The 16,595-nt window shown below is 46.3% G+C and overlaps 1 protein-coding gene across 1 annotated transcript in view; it reads right to left on the bottom strand.

Moving 5' to 3' along the window:
- Positions 1-16,595, bottom strand: part of ankfn1b (ankyrin repeat and fibronectin type III domain containing 1b) — a 1,028,185-nt gene that overhangs the window by 11,713 nt on the left and 999,877 nt on the right. The window contains exon 20 of the mRNA XM_068056894.1: positions 306-472. Coding sequence (XP_067912995.1) covers positions 306-472 — 167 coding nt within the window. The remainder of the gene's footprint in view (positions 1-305; positions 473-16,595) is intronic.

Here is a 16,595-nt window from a genome sequence, read left to right as displayed (position 1 = left end):
AGGTGGGATCTGTTATATTTAGTAGATTCTGAATAAATTGTGGATTGTTTAATCAATTGTCAGAATGTTGCATGAACATGTTGGAGAGTACTGATGATGGGAGGTTGTTCTATACTATTGCCATTTAATTACTCACCAGCTCACCCAAAACAAGACAGTAAAAGCCACCTGTTGACGGAGCACCCAGCGTAGATCTTTTTCTGTCCCATTTAAATATCCAACCACTCATTGATGAATGATACGAGGGCTGATCTACCTTTGCTTGTACCGATGCAACAATGATTGGACAGTAGAATCTCACTCACCTGAATGAAGTCCTGGACTTGCTGATGTCTCTGTTTAGCCACCACTACCTCAGAGTCAGAAAATGCCTCCCTCAGTGCCTGCTGGGAGAGGAGTAAATCTAACTCCAGCAGCGCTGAAACTTGGCAATACTGGCTGATGAATGCCTTGTCATAGGTGAAGAAGTGAACTGAAAGAGAGGCAACAGACGACAGATTGATCATGGGCTGAAATCTTGATTTGTTGAGGCCCCTACACTCAGCTGTATTAATACCAATAGTGTATGGACATACGAATTAGGAGCAGGAGTAGGCCACTCAGCCCTTCGAGCCTGCTCCACCATTCACTAAGTTCATGGCTGAACCCATTACTCCACATTCAATGACGCAGATATTAGAGTTAAGGAAGAGGGGTGTGAAGTATTGGATGTGACAAACATAGGGAGAGAGGACGTACTAATGGGATTAACATCCTTGAAAGTCAGTAAATCACCAGGGATGAATGAAATGCACCCCAGGCTGTTAATAGAAGCAAGAGAGGAAATAGGGGAAGGTCTGACCATCATTTTCCAGTCCTCATGGGATACAGATGTGGTGCCGGAGGATTAGAGAATTGCTAACGTTGTACCTCTGTTTAAAAAGGGAGCGAAGGATAGACCGAATAATTACAGGCCACACAGTGTAACCTCAGCAGTGGGCAAATTATTGGAATCTATTCTGAGAGACAGGATACTTAGAAAGGCACAGATTAATAAAGGATAGTCAGCATGAATTTGTGAAGGGACGATTTTGTCTGACCAACTTGATTGAATTTTCTGAGGAAGTAACAAGAAAGATAGATGAGGGTAGTGCAGTTGATGTGGTCCACATGAATTTTAGCAAGGCTTTTGACAAGATCCCACATGGCAGATTGGCGAAAAAAATAAAATCCCACAGGATCCAGGGAAATGCAGCAAGGTGGATACCAAATTGGCTCAGTGGCAGGAAACAAAAGGTAATTGTTGACAGGTGTTTTAGCGACAGGAGGGCTGTTTCCAGTGGCGTTCCACAGGGTTCAGTACTGGGTCCCCTGCTTTTTGTGGTGTATATTAATGATTTGGACATAAATGTGGCGGCATGATCAAGAAGTTTGCAGATGACACAAAGATTGGCCGTGTGGTAGATAGCGAGGAGGATGCAGGAAGATATTGATGGTCTGGGCAGATGGGCAGAAAGGTGGAAAATGGAATTCAACCCACAGAAGTATGAGATGCTGCAATTTGGGGAGGTCAAACAAGGCAAAGAAAAACACGATTAATGGGAAAATACTGAGATGTGAAGAAGAAGTGAGGGATCTTGAAGTGAATGTCCACAGATCCCTGAAGGTAGCAGGACAGGTCGATAAGGTGGTTAAGAAGGCATCTGGAATCCTTTAATAATAATAATAAAAACACAAAATGCTGGAAATACTGAGCAGGTCTGGCAGCATCTGTGGAGAGAGAAGCAGAGTTAATGTTTCAGGTCCGTGATCTTTCATCAGAACTGGCAAAGGTTAGAAATGTAATAGGTTTTAAACAAATAAAGCAGGGGTGGGGCAAGAGATTCTAACAAAAGAGGTGTTGATAGGACAGAGGGCCACAGAGAATAACTGACCAGAAGGTCATGGAGCAAAGGCAAAGGGTGTGTTAATGGTGTGCTGAAAGACAAAGCGTTAGTGTAGAGAGGGTGTTAATTGACAGACAAATGAGCAGCCCTGGCCCAAAGCACAAACATGAAAAAAACAATAGGCAGGCACATGGTAAAATAAATTAATGATGAAACAAACTAAAATAAAATAAAAAGAAAAAAGGAAAAAGAAAAAAATAACTGAAAATGAAAAGGGGGGCCCGTCATGCTCTGAAATTATTGAACTCAATGTTCAGTCCGGCAGGCTGTAGTGTGCCTAATCAGTAAATGAGATGTTGTTCCTCGAGCTTGTGTTGATGTTCACTGGAACACTGCAGCAAGCCCAGGAAAGAGATATGTGAGCATGAGAGCAGGGGTGTGTGTTGAAATGACAAGCGACAGGAAACTCGGGGTCATGCTTTCGGACTGAGCGGAGGTGTTCCGCAAAGCGGTCACCCAATCTGTGTTTGGTCTCCCCAATGTAGAGGAGACCTCATTGTGAGCAGCGAATACAGTATACTAAATTGAAAGAAGTACAAGTAAACCACTGCTTCAACTGAAAGGAATGTTTGGGGCCTTGGATAGTGAGGATAGAGGAGGTAAAAGGGCAGGTGTTACACCTGCTGTGATTGCATGGGAAGGTGCGGTGGGAAGGGGACGAACTGTTGGGGGTAACGGAGGAATAGACCACAGTGTTGCGGAGGGAACGATCCCTTAGGAATGCTGACAGGGGAGGGGAAGATGCGTTTGGTAGTGGCATCACGCTGGACATGGCGGAAATGGCGGAGGAAGATCCTTAGGATGTGGAGGCTGGTGGGGTGGAAAGTGAGGACAAGGGGAACTCTGTCATGGTTCTGGGAGGGAGGGGAAGGGGTGAGGGTAGAGGTGCAGGAAATGGGCTGGACACGGTTGAGGGCCCTGTCAGTGGGGGGGAATCCTTGGTTGAGGAAAAAGGAAGACATATCAGAAGCGCTGTTGTGGAAGGTAGCATCATCAGAGCAGATGCGTCGGAGACGGAGAAGCAGGGAGAATGGAATGGAGTCCTTACAGGAGGTAGGGTGTGAAGAAGTGTATTCGAGGTAGCTGTGGGAGTCAGTGGGCTTATAATGGATATTAGTAGACAACCTATCCCCAGAGATGGAAATGGAGAAGTCGAGGAAGGGAAGGGAAGTGTTGAAGATGGACCATGTAAAGGTGAGAGAAGGGTGGAAATTGGAAGCAAAGTTGATAAAGTTTTCCAGTTCGGGGCGGGAGCAGGAAACAGCACCAATATAGTCATCAATGTACTGGAAAAAAAGTTGGGTGAGGGGCCTGAGTACGACTGGAACAAAGAATGTTTGACATATCCCACAAAAAGACAGGCATAACTAGGACCCATGCGGGTACCCATAGCAACACCTTTTACTTGAAGGAAGTGAGTGGAGTTGAAGGAGAAGTTGTTCAATGTGAGAACTTCAGCCAGGCGGAGGAGGGTGGTGGTGGATGGGGACTGGTTGGGCCTCTGTTCAAGGAAGAAGCAGAGAGCCCTCAAACTGTCCTGGTGGGGGATGGAGGTGCAGAGAGATTGGACGTCCATAGTGAAGAGGAGGCGGTTGGGGCCAGAAAACTGGAAATTGTCAAAATGACGTAGGGTGTCAGAAGAGTCACGGATGTAGGTGGGAAGAGACTGGACGAGGGGAGAAAAGATAGAGTCAAGATAGGAAGAAATAAGTTCAGTGGGGCAGGAGCAGGCTGACACAATGGGTCTGCTGGGACAGTCCCGTTTGTGGATTTTGGGAAGGAGGTAGAAGCGGGCTGTCCGGAGTTGTGGGACTATGAGGTTGGACGGTGTAGAGGGAAGGTCTCCAGAGGAGATGAGGTCAGTGACAGTCCTGTGGACAGTGGCTTGATGTTCAGTGGTGGGGTCATGGTCCAGGGGGAGGTAGGAAGAAGTGTCTGAGAGTTGGCGCTGAGCCTCTGCAAGGTAGAGGTCGGTACGCCAGACAACAACAGCACCACCCTTGTCTTCAGGTTTGATGCCAATGTCGGGGTTAGACCTGAGAGAACGGAGTGCGGCACGTTCAGAGGGAGACAGGTTAGAGTGAGCGAGGAAAGCAGAGAAATTGAGACGGCCGATGTCTCGCCGACAGTTTTCAATGAAAAGATCAAGAGCGGGTAAGAGGCCAGGGGGAGGAGTCCAGGTAAAGGGAGAATGCTGGAGGCGGGTGAATGGGTCTGCTGGTCGGGAGGAGGGCTCCTAGTCAAAGAAGTGAGCTCGGAGGCGAAGGCGATGGAAGAAGAGCTCAACGTCTTCCCAAGCCTGGAATTCATTGAGGTTGGGGCATAAAAGGATAAAACTGAGTTCTTTGCTGAGTACAGAACGTTCAGCGTCAGAGAGGGGGAGGTCAGAGGGTATAGTGAATACACGGCAAGGGGTCAGATCAGAAGGGGTGGAGTCAGAGAGAAGTGAAGGGGATGAAGGATCTGGAGGGGCATTAGTCCCCATCAGCTTCTGGAGTTTGCGTTCCTTAACACCTGAAAGGAAGAAAAAAAGTTTTTTGTTAATGTGTCGGATAAGACAAGGGATGAAATGAAACTGCAGAGTAAAACAGCTTTGAGATAAGGTGAGGCGGTGCTTCTGGAGAGAGAGGTCCAGTGTGTACATGTGGCGGCGCATAGCACTGAGTGTGGATCTCAGGATGCAGTGAGGACAGCAGTCCGAGGAACGTTGTATTTCTCGGAGATACCTGTAATCTTTTGTTGATAACTGTCAGCGAGACATCGGCCGTCTCAATTTCTCTGTCACAAACAGGATTGTCCAGGCAAACCCATTGTTTCAGCCTGTTCGTGCTCCACTGAACGTATTTCTTCCTATCTTGACTCTATCTTTTCTCCGCTGGTCCAGTCTCTTCCCACCTCCATCTGTGACTCTTCTGACACCCTACGTTATTTTGACAATTTCCAGTTTTCTGGCTCCAACTGCCTCCTCTTCACTATGGACGTCCAATCTCTCTACACCTCCATCCCCCACCAGGACGGTTTGAGGGCTCTCCGCTTCTTCCTTGAACAGAGGCCCAACCAGTCCCCATCCACCACCACCCTCCTCCGCCTGGCTGAACTTGTTCTCACATTGAACAACTTCTCCTTCAACTCCACTCACTTCCTTTAAGTAAAAGGTGTTGCTATGGGTATCCACATGGGTCATAGTTATGCCTGTCTTTTTGTGGGATATGTCGAACATTCCTTGTTCCAGTCCTACTCAGGTCCCCGACCCCAGCTCTCTTTCGGTACACTGATGACTGTATCAGTGTCGTTTCCTGCTCCTGCCCCGAATTGGAAAACTTTATCAACTTTGCTTCCAATTTCCATCCTTCTCTAACTTTTACATGGCCATCTTCAACACTTCCCTTCTCCTCCTCGACTTCTCTGTTTCCATCTCTGGGGATAGGCTGTCTACTAATATTCATTATAAGCCCACCGACTCCCACAGCTATCTCGACTACATTTCTTCACACCCTGCCTCCTGTAAGGACTCCGTTCCATTCTCCCAGTTTTTCTGTCTCCGACGCATCCGCTCTGAAGATGCAACCTTCCACAACAGGGTTTCTGATAGAGGAGCAGATATGTAGGCAAATCTCAGAGAGGTGTAAAAATAATAGGGAAATATAGTAGGGGATTTCAACTTCCCCAATATCAACTGGGATAGTCTTAGTGCAAAATGTTTCAAGGGGGCGGAATTCTTAAAGTGCATACAGGAGAGCTTTGATAGGATAGATAGGAAGGAACTTTTTACCTTAGCAGAGGGGTCAATAACCAGGGTGCATGGGTTTAAGGTAAGGGGCAGCAGGTTTAGAGAGGATTTGAGGAAAAAAATTTTCACCCAGAGAGTGTTTGGAATCTGGAATGCACTGCCTGAAGGGGTGGTAGAGGCAGGAACCCTCACAACATTTAAGAAGTATTTAGATGAGCACTTGAAGCACCATAGCATACAAGGCCATGGGCCAAGTGCTGGAAAATGGGATTAGAATAGATAGGTGCTTGATGGCCGGCACAGACACGTTGGGCCGAAGGGCCTGTTTCTGTGCTGTATAACTCTATGGTCGGAATTTTACGCCGCACCAGAGCGTCGGATGGTGGTGTGGGGGCGGCGTAAAATTCAGTGGCAGTCTCCTGGAGGCCTACCCGTCCCGATTCCACCTCCGGACAAGTTTACGGAGTTCAGGCGGGGGGTGGGGGTCGGGGGTCGGAAACGGCCCATCCGCCCGAGGCCAATCAAGACCCTTAACAGCCACTTAATGGCCCTCACCCGCCTCCATGGGTATTTCACCCATGGCAAGCAGGTGTGCTGGGGAGGTGAAAGTCTGCCCAGTGACAGCTGCCGGCCTTTCCGCACCCCTGTGGGGGAGTATGGCATTTGGGCCCGATTGAGGGCTGCCGCTGCTTCCCAACCCACCCCCGGGACCCAAGACACCCCCTCCCCCCAAAGGACCACTCCAGCCTCACCAGGGAAGGACCGATCTCCCCGGTGAGGCATGCCCCTACTTACCCCCTCCTGCATCCATGGTGTTGGCTTGACTGCAGTCCCAGTCGCGGCCACCACTCCCGGTAGCGCTGCTGGGATTAAGGGCTGCTAGCCCACAGATTGGCCAGCAGCACACTGAGGCGTGACCTCCTCCCTCAAGTGGGTGGAAGTCCCACCTCGGGACAATTAATGCCTGGGGACCTGTAAAATACGGGACGGATCCCCAGGCTAGGCGGAAGCGGGTTCGCCACCGACTTTCACGTCGGTGTCCGGCTCCAGTCCATCCACCGTAAAATTCCGACCTATGACTCTACGATATGTCTTCCTTTTTCCTCAACCTAGGATTCCCCACAGCCCCCACCACTGTGGTTGACAGGGCCCTTAACCGTGTCCGGCCCTTCCCGCACCTCTCCCCTCACCCCTTCCCCTCCCTCCCAGAACCGCGACAGGGTTCCCCTTGTCCTCACTTTCCACCCCACCAGCCTCCACATCCAAAGGATCATCCTCCACCAATTCCGCTACGTCCAGCGTGATGTCACTACCAAATGCATCTTCCCCTCCCCTCCCCGTCAGCATTCCGAAGGGATCATTCCCTCCGCGTCACCCTCGTCCAATCCTCCATTACGAGACCAAACGCAGATTTGGTGACCGCTTTGTGGAACACCTCCGCTCAGTCCGAAAGCATGACCCCGAGCATCTCATTTACCGATTAGGTACACTACACCCTGCTGGATAGAACATTGAGTTCAATCATTTCAGAGCATGATGGGCTCCTCTTTTTATTTTCAGCTATTTTTTTCTTTTTTCTTTTGATTTTAGTTTAGTTTGTTTCATCATTAATTTCTTTTTACCATGCGCCTACCCGCTGTTTTCTTTATGTTTGTGCTTTGGGCCAGGGCTGTTCATTTTTCTGTCAATTAACACCCTCTCTGTTATCTCTTGCCCCACCCCTGCTTTACTTGCTTAAAACCTATTACATTTCTAATATTTGTCAGTTCTGAAGAAGGGTCACTGACCTGAAACGTTAACTCTGCTTCTCTCTCCATAGATGCTGCCCGACCTGCTGAGTATTTCCAGCATTTCTTGTTTTTATTTCAGATTTCCAGCATCTGCAGTATTTGGCTTTTATTATATGGAATCCTTTCCTTTATTAGCCGAGGTATAGAATATAAGAGCAGGGAGGTTATGATGGAACTGTATAACTCATTGGTTAGGCTGCAACTTGAGTACTGTGTGCAGTTCTGGTCACCTCATTACAGAAAGGATGTAATTGCACTAGAGAGGGTACAGAGGAGATTTACAAGGATGTTACTAGGACTGGAAAAAGAGCAGCTATGAAGAAAGATTGGATAGGCTGGGGTTGTTCTCCTTGGAACAGAGAAGGCTGAGGGGAGATCTGATTGAAATGTACAAAATTTTGAGGGGCCTGGATAGAGTGGAGGTGAAGGGTCTATTCACCTTAGCAGAGAGGTCAGTGACAAGGGGGCATAGATTTAAAGTGATTGGTAGAAAGAATAGAGGGAAGAAGAGGGTGAAGGGGGCTGGAACTCACTGCCTGAAAGGGTAGTTGAGCCAGAAACCTTTAACTCATTCAAAAGGAGTCTGGATATGCACCTCCAGTGCTGTAATCTGCAGGGTTACGGACCAAATGCTGTAAAGTGGGATTAGAATGGGTGGAATATTTTTCGGCTGGCACAGACATGATGGGCCAAGTGGCCACTTTCTGTGCGTAAACTTTCTATGATTCGATGATTCCTGCTTACCCCTGATAAATTTCCCCCCCAGTTGTTTATCAAGAATCTATCTACCTCTGCCATAAAAATATTCAAAGACTCTGCTTCCACCACCTTTTGAGGAAGAGAATTCCAAAGACTCACAACCCTCAGAGAGAAAAAAATTCTCCTCATCTCTGTCTTAAATGGGCGACTCCTTATTTTTAAACAGTGACCCCTAGTTCTAGATTCTCCCACAAGGGGAAACATCCTTTCCACATCCACCCTGTCAAGACCTCTCAGGACCTTACATGTTTCAATCAACTCAACATGTCAACACCCAAAGTTGGTTCAAACTCCAAGCTTCTAGTGCTAATGCGTCAAACGTTTCAACTGACATTCTAGCTTGCTTACCTGATGTTGCTACAATTTCAGCAACATGAGGTAAATGTTACACTTTTCTTGAAATAAATTCCAGAAGAACAGACAAGGAAAATACAATGCAGCAAATTAATTGTATAATTTATGGAATATAATACATCAGTGACCTTAATGTTTCCGTGTACAAGCCATTTATCCAGGCTTCTGCCTAAATCTGTTTCAGTATTATTAGAAAACTTATTGCCAAAGCTACTATATTGCAATGAACATGTGACATGTTGCTACTACAATTCTGTGTGGACTTGTTTGTTTTCTTGCAGGATATTGAGTTGAATTACAGCAGTAAGTGTCAGTAATACTGACAGCCTTGTTAATTGTATATCAATTGTGTTTAATTATATGCAGGTGGAGGGCATTAACTGAGGTTTCACTTGAGCACTGATAAAGAGACACTTACTGAAACTGGGGTGCAGTTGAGACAGGCGGTGTTTACTTGTAATGTTTCACTCTGTAAATAGATGTTAGACTGAGTAAAGATTGGCTCCAGTTCTATCCTTCACCTACTGGCTTTCTGGAATGTAACCTGGTAGCAGAGGGTGAAGATGTAAACTTAAAAAAAAAATTCAGACAGAAAACTAAAATCCTAGTAGCCATTGTGAGAAATGGCAGAAAACAAGTGTAAACTGTTAGGGTAAGATCAACCTTCAATGTTCTTGGAGTCTGAACCATATGACCAGCAGAAGAATGAAGTGGATATGTGGACAAGGGTTACATCCCTACAAAGAACAATTACAGCTGTGAGGAGGGATGATATGTTAGAAGGATCATCAAATGAGGCCATATGGATTGAGCTAAGGAACAAAAAAGGGGAAATCACACTGCTGGGAGTGTACTATAGACCCCCAAACAGTCAGAGGGAGATAGAAGAGTAGATATGTAGGCAAATCTCTGAGAAGTGCAAAAACAATAGGGCAGTAATCGTAGGGGATTTTAATGATCCCAATATTAACTGGGATAATTTTAGTGTGAAAGGAATTGAGGGAGCAGAATTCTTGAGATGCATTCAGGAGAACTTTTTTGGCCAATATAGGGTAAATATGTAGCAAGTCCAACAAGAGAGGGTGCAGTTTTAGACTTAGTTTTAGGAAATGAAGATGGAGTGGCAGTGGGAGAGCAAAACACCTTTGACCACCAATCCATCAGGCAGTGGTCTGCACGGAATGTCCTCAAGGCCCTACGGGAAAAGGAGACGATGGATCCTGTCGGATGGTTCCCCGAGCAGACTGCCAAAGTCATTTGGCGGAATGCCTCATCACCAGAATTTTCAAACAAGCACCAAGATGTAGCTTGGCTGGTGGTGAGAAGAGCCCTCCCCGTCAGATCCTTCCTGCACGCCCAAAGTCTCGCCCCCTCCGCGCAATGCCCCCGCGGTGGCTGTGGTGGGGAAGAGATGGTTGCCCACCTCCTCCTGGAATGTGTCTTTGCAAAGCAGGTGTGGAAAGAGATGCAGTGGTTTTTGTCAAGGTTCATCCCAAGCAGCTCTGTAACACAGGAGTCTGTGCTCTACGGGCTGTTCCCAGGGACGCACACCGAGACAAACATCAACTGCTGCTGGAGGACTATCAATTCGGTGAAAGACGCCCTTTGGTCTGCCCGAAACTTGCTGGTCTTCCAGCGCAAAGAGTTGTCCACCACCGAATGTTGCAGACTGGCACATTCCAAGGTCCAGGACAACGTGCTGAGGGACGCACTAAAGCTTGGGGCAGCCGCAGCAAAGGCTCAATGGGGAAAGACCACAGTGTAAGGTCACCCCCATCAAGCTGAACTGAGGGGCTGGATCCATGGAAAACCCCTCGAACGGTATCGGAAAAATTTTCATTTGCTGTAAAATGTAAAAATGTTAATGGCATGGCAAATGAAATGGAAGGGTTGTGAGGCAACTCATAATTGTATTGAAGGAAACTGATCTCCCTTGCACTGTTTGTATTTTTTGACTTGATGCTGTTTTAAACTGTTTGGGAATGTAATTTTTACAGATTTTTATGAATAAAGTATATTTTGGAAATTAAAAAAAAAGTGGGAGAGCATTTTGGTAATAATGATCATAATTCAATTAGTTTTAACATAATTATAGAAAAGGACAAAGATAGAACAGGAGCTAGAGTTCTCAATTGGGGCAAGGCCAATTTTACTAAACTGAGGAGTGATTTAGTGAAAGTGGACTGGAAACTCTACTTGAAGGTAAATCAGTGTCAGAACAGTGGGAAGCATTCAAAGGGGAAACTCAAGGGTTTCAGAATAAACATGTTCCCACAAAGAAAAAGGAGGGGACGGCCAAATGTAGTGCTCCTGGATGTCAAAGAGCTTACAGGGTAAGATAAGGCAGAAAAGGAAAGCTTATGTCCAACACCGAGAACTCAACACTACAAAAAGCCGAGAGGAGTATTTAAGTGGAGGGGTGAAATCAAAAAGGAAATTAGGAAAGCAAAGAGAGGACATGAAAGAATATTGACAAGCAAAATCAAGGTGAACCCTAAGATGTTTTATCAATACATTGACTGGAGTTTTATGCACCCCTGCCAGCCCCTCCATCCACAGGAGTGGGCTAGTGGTGGAGGGGATCGTAAAATTAAGTGGGAGGCGGGGGAGGGGGGGGAATTCCCGATGCCTTCCCATCTCTGCTGCGATTTTATGAGGTGAAAAATGGCCCTCCTGCCCAGGCCAATCAAGGCCCTTAAGTGGCCAATTAACTGCCACAAGGGCCTCCTCCCGCCACTACTGGTATTTTAGCGGCAACAGGCAGGTAGCACAGGCCAAGTAAAATCTGGCAGCCTTCTTGTGGGCTGGGGGGGGGCCCTCCTGATCAGCCAACCACCCCCACTGCACTACACATTTCCACTACCCCCTACCCCCCATCCTGCTACCAACTGACCCCCCCATGCCTCACCGGGGCCCGGCCGACTGTCCCCAGCAAGGCCCCAGAGACTTACTTTTTTCTGGGCTGGCGTCCACAATTCTGCTGTGGCTGGGTGCAGTCCCAGCCGTGGCCACCGCTCCCAGTGGCGCTGCTGCGACTGAGAGCTGCCAGCCCACTATTGGCCGGCAGCTCCATTAGGTGGGACATCCTGCCTCAGAGGGGGCGGAATTCCCACCCAAGGCCAATTAAGAGAGCATAAAATCCCGGTGTAACTCACCAGGCCTGGTGGCAGCCGGCTCACCACCGACTTTTCAGCCAATGCGCAGGTCCTCCCACCCAATATAAAGTTCCAGCCATTAAGAGTAAGAGGATACCTAAAGAGAGAGTAGGGCCCATAAAAGACCAAAAAGGTAACCTATGTGTGGAGGCGCAAGATATTGGTATGGTTCTTAATGGATACTTTTCGTCTGTCTTCACAAAAGAGGGGGACGATGCAGATATTATAGCTAAGGGACAGGGGTGTGCAGTATTGGATGTGATAAACAGAAGGAGAGAGGAAGTATTAATGGGATTAGCATCCCCAGGGAGGAAATAGCAGAAGGTCTGACCATCATTTTCCAATCCTCGACCCCGAGCTTCCTTTTGCTTGCCCCGCCACCACCCCCCCCCCCCCCCCACCCCCACCCACTGCTCTCATGCCCACACCTCTGTCTTGGGATTGCTGCAGTGTTCCAGTGAACATCAACGCAAGCTCGAGGAGCTGCATCTCATTCACCGATTTGGCACACTACAGCCTGCCGGACTGAACATTGAGTTCAATAATTTCAGAGCATGACGGGCCCCCCCCCCACTTTTTTTACTTTTAGTTTTACTTTTTATTTATTTTTTTTATTTCATTTTATTTTAGTTTGTTTCATCATTCAATTTTTTTACTATGTGCCTGCCCACTGTTTATTTTCATGTTTATGCTTTTGGCTAGGACTTTCATTGTTCTGTCATTTAACACCCTCTCTGCACTAACGCTTTGTCTTTCACCACACTATTAACACACTCTTTGCCTTTGCCCCATGACCTCCTTGTCAGTTATTCTCTGTGACCCCCCGTCCTACCTACACCTTCTCTTTTCTGTTTTGCCCCATCCCCACTTTATTTGCTTAAAACCTATTACATTTCTAACCTTTGCCAGTTCTGATGAAGGGTCACTGACCTGAAACGTTATCTTTGCTTCTCTCTCCACAGATGCTGCCAGACCTGCTGAGTATTTCCAGCACTTTTTGTTTTTATTTTCCAATCCTCACTGGATACAGGTGTGGTGCCGGAGAATTGGAGGACTGCTAATGTTGTACCTTTGTTTAAAAAGGAATTAAGGGATAAACCCAATAACTACAGGCCAGTCAGTCTAACATCAGTAGTGGGCAAATTATTGGAATCAATTCTGAGAGACAGAATAAACTGTCACTTAGAAACGCATGGATTAATCAAGGATAGTCAGCATGTATTTGTTAAGAGAAGATCTTGTCTGACTAACTCAATTGAATATTTTGAGGAGGTAACAAGAAGGATAGATGAGGGTAGTGCAGTTGATGTGGTCTACATAGATTTTAGCAAGGCTTATGACTAGGTCCCACATGGCGGACATATGACATAAGTGGCGGGAAACAAAGGGTGATTGTTGATTGGTGCTTTTGCAACTGGAGGGCTGTTTCCAGTGGTGTTCCACAGGGCTCAATACTGGGTCCCCTGCTTTTTGTGCTATATATTAATGATTTGGACGTAAATGTAGGGGGCATGATCAAGAAGTTTGCAGATGGCACAAAGATTGGCCATCTACATGTGGTAGATAGCGAGGAGGATAGCTGTAGGCAGCAGGAAGATATTGATGGTCTGGTCAGATGGGCAGAAAAGTGGCAAATGGAATTCAACCTGGAAAAGTGTGAGGTGATGCATTTGGGGAGGTCAAACAAGGCAAAGGAATACACGATTAATGGGAAAATACTGAGAAGTGTAGAGGAAGTGAGGAACCTTGAAGTGAATGTCCACAGATCTCTGAAAGTAGCAGGACAGGTCGATAAGGTGGTTAAGAAGGCATATGGAATCCTTTCCTTTATTAGCTGAGGTATAAAATATAAGAGCAGGAAGGTTATGATGGAACTGTATAAATAATTAGTTAGGCCCCAACTTGAGTACTGTGTGCAGTTCTGGTCACCTCATTACAGAAAGGATGTAATTGCATTAGAGAGGGTACAGAGGAGATTTACGAGGATGTTGCCAGGACTGGAAAAATGCAGCTATGAGGAAAGATTGGATCGGCTGGGGTTGTTCTCCTTGGAACAGAGAAGGCTGAGGCGAGATCTGATTGAAATGTACAAAATTCTGAAGGGCCTGAATAGAGTGGAGGCGAAGGGTCTATTCACCTTAGCAGAGAGGTCAGTGACAAGGAGGCATAGATTTAAAGTGATTGGTAGAAAAATTAGAGGGGAGATGAGGAAAAGTTTTTTTTACCCAGAGGGTGGTGGGGGTCTGGAACTCACTGCCTGAAAGGGTGGTAGAGGCAGAAAACCTCATCTCATTTAAAAGGTGCCTGGATATGCACCTCAAGTGCCGTAATCTGCTGGAAAGTGGGATTAGAATGGGTGGCTCGTTTTTCAGCTGGCACAGACACGATAGGCCAGGTGGCCTCTTTCTGTACCATAAACCTTCTATGTTCTAAGTGTTCCGTATTCTAAAGAGGAAACAAGGTATGGCCTTGGAGTTGCCACTTCCACCAGAAGTAAAATAAGAAATAAAATATTTTGTGAACTGAATGCCTGTCAGTTGGATGCTGATGAAGGTTTGGATCTTCAGTTGGAATTCGTAGATGAAATTTACAAGAAAGATGATCTATTAAATGCCCATGAGGCATGGTCAGATCTTAATAGATTTCGGAAAACTTTACCAGACTGTATATAAGATCATAAGAAATAGGAGCAGGTGTAGGCCATTCGGCCCCTCGAGCCTGCTTCACCATTTAATAAGATCATGGCTGATCTGATTGTGACCTTAACTCCACTTTCCTGCCTGTCCCCCATGACCCTAGACTCCCTTATAGATCAAAGTTTTGTCTAACTCAGCCTTGAATATGTACAATGATCCACTACTTTCTGGGGAAGAGAATTCCAAAGGTTAACAACCCAATGAGAGAAGAAATTCCTCTTCATCTCTGTCTTAAAAGGGAGGCCTCCTTATTTTGAAACTGTGCCCCCTAGTTCTAGTCTCCCACAAGGGGAAACATCCTTTCAACATCCACCGTCAAGTCCCCTCAGGATCTTATATGTTTCAAATAAGATCGCTTTTCATTCTTCTCAGCTCCAATGAGTATAGACCCAACTTGCTCAACCTTTCCTCATAAGACAACTCTCTCACCTAATTATTTGTTGTAACTGCATGCTAACTTTTTGTGATTCATATACAAGGAAGGGCATCCAGATCCCTCTGCCCCACGGCATTCTGCAGTCTCTCTCCATGTAAATAATATTCTGCTTTTCTAATCTTCCTGCCAAAGAGGACAACTTCACATTTGGAGAGTTGGGCAGAGAAATGGCAGATGGAGTTCAATCAGGGCAAATGCGAGGTGATGCATTTTGGAAGATCCAATTCAAGAGTGAACTATACAGTAAATGGAAAAGTCCTGGGGAAAATTGATGTACAGAGAGATTTGGGTGTTCAGGTCCATTGTTCCCTGAAGGTGGCAACGCAGGTCAATAGAGTGGTCAAGAAGGCATACGGCAAGCTTTCCTTCATCGGACGGGGTATTGAGTACAAGGGTTGGCAGGTCATGTTACAGTTGTATAAGACTTTGGTTTGGCCACATTTGGAATACTGCATGCAGTTCTGGTCGCCACATTACCAAAAGGATGTAGATGCTTTGGAGAGGGTGCAGAGGAGGTTCACTAGGATGTTGCCTGGTATGGAGGGCGCTAGCTATGAAGAGAGGTTGAGTAGATTAGGATTATTTTCATTAGAAAGACGGAGGTTGAGGGGGGACCTGATTGAGGTGTACAAAATCATGAGAGGTCTAGACAGGGTGGATAGCAAGAAGCTTTTTCCCAGAGTGGGGGATTCAATTACTAGGGGTCACGAGTTCAAAGTGAGAGGGGAAAAGTTTAGGGGGGATATGCGTGGAAAGTTCTTTACGCAGAGGGTGGTGGGTGCCTGGAACGCGTTGCCAGCGGAGGTGGTAGACGTGGGCACGATAGCGTCTTTTAAGATGTATCTAGACAGATACATGGCAGGAAGCAAAGAGATACAGACCCTCAGAAAATAGGCGACAGGTTTAGATAGAGGATCTGGATCGGCGCAGTCTTGGAGGGCTGAATGCCCTGTTCCTGTGCTGTAATTTTCTTTGTTCTTTGTTCTTTGTCCCACATTATACTCCATCGGCCAAATTTTTGCCAACTCACATAACCTATCTATATCCCTTTGTAGACACTGCGTCCTCCTCACAACTTGCTTTCTTATCTATCTTTCTATCGTCTGCAAATGTGGCTACAATACACTCAGTACCTTCATCCAATCTGTCCAACCTTTCCTCATAAGATAACCCTCTCATCCCAGGAATCAGTCAAGTGAACCTTCTCTGAACTGCTTCCAATGCAAATAAAGCCTTTCTTAAGTAAGAAGACCAAAACTGTACACAATACTCTAGATGTGGTCTCACCAATGCCCTGTACAACTGTAGCAAAACATCTCTACTTTTATATTCCATTCCCCTTGCAATAAATGACAACATTCCATTTGCCTTCTTAATTACTTGCTGTACCTGCATACTAAATTTTTGTGTTTTGTGAACTAGGGCACCCAGATCCCTCTGCATCTCAGAGTTCTGCAATCTCTCTCCATTGAAATAATGTGTTGCTTTTCTATTTTTCTGGCCAAAGCAGACGAGTTCACACTTTCCCACATTATACTTCATCTGCCAAATTTTTGCCTAATCACTTAACCTATCTATATCCCTTTGCAGACTCCTTATGTCCTCTTCACAACTTACTCTCCTACCTATCTTTGTGTCATCAGCAAATTTAACAACCATACATTCTGTCCCTTCATCCAAAGCACTGATATAGATTGTAAATAGTCGAGGTCCCAGCACTGAACTCTGTGACACTTCACTAGTTACATCT

Source organism: Heterodontus francisci, chromosome 24 (assembly GCF_036365525.1).
Source record: "Heterodontus francisci isolate sHetFra1 chromosome 24, sHetFra1.hap1, whole genome shotgun sequence".
Classification (NCBI taxonomy): domain Eukaryota; kingdom Metazoa; phylum Chordata; class Chondrichthyes; order Heterodontiformes; family Heterodontidae; genus Heterodontus; species Heterodontus francisci.
The sequence above is the reverse complement of the archived record's forward strand: the minus strand, read 5'-3'. Positions and strand labels throughout refer to the sequence as shown.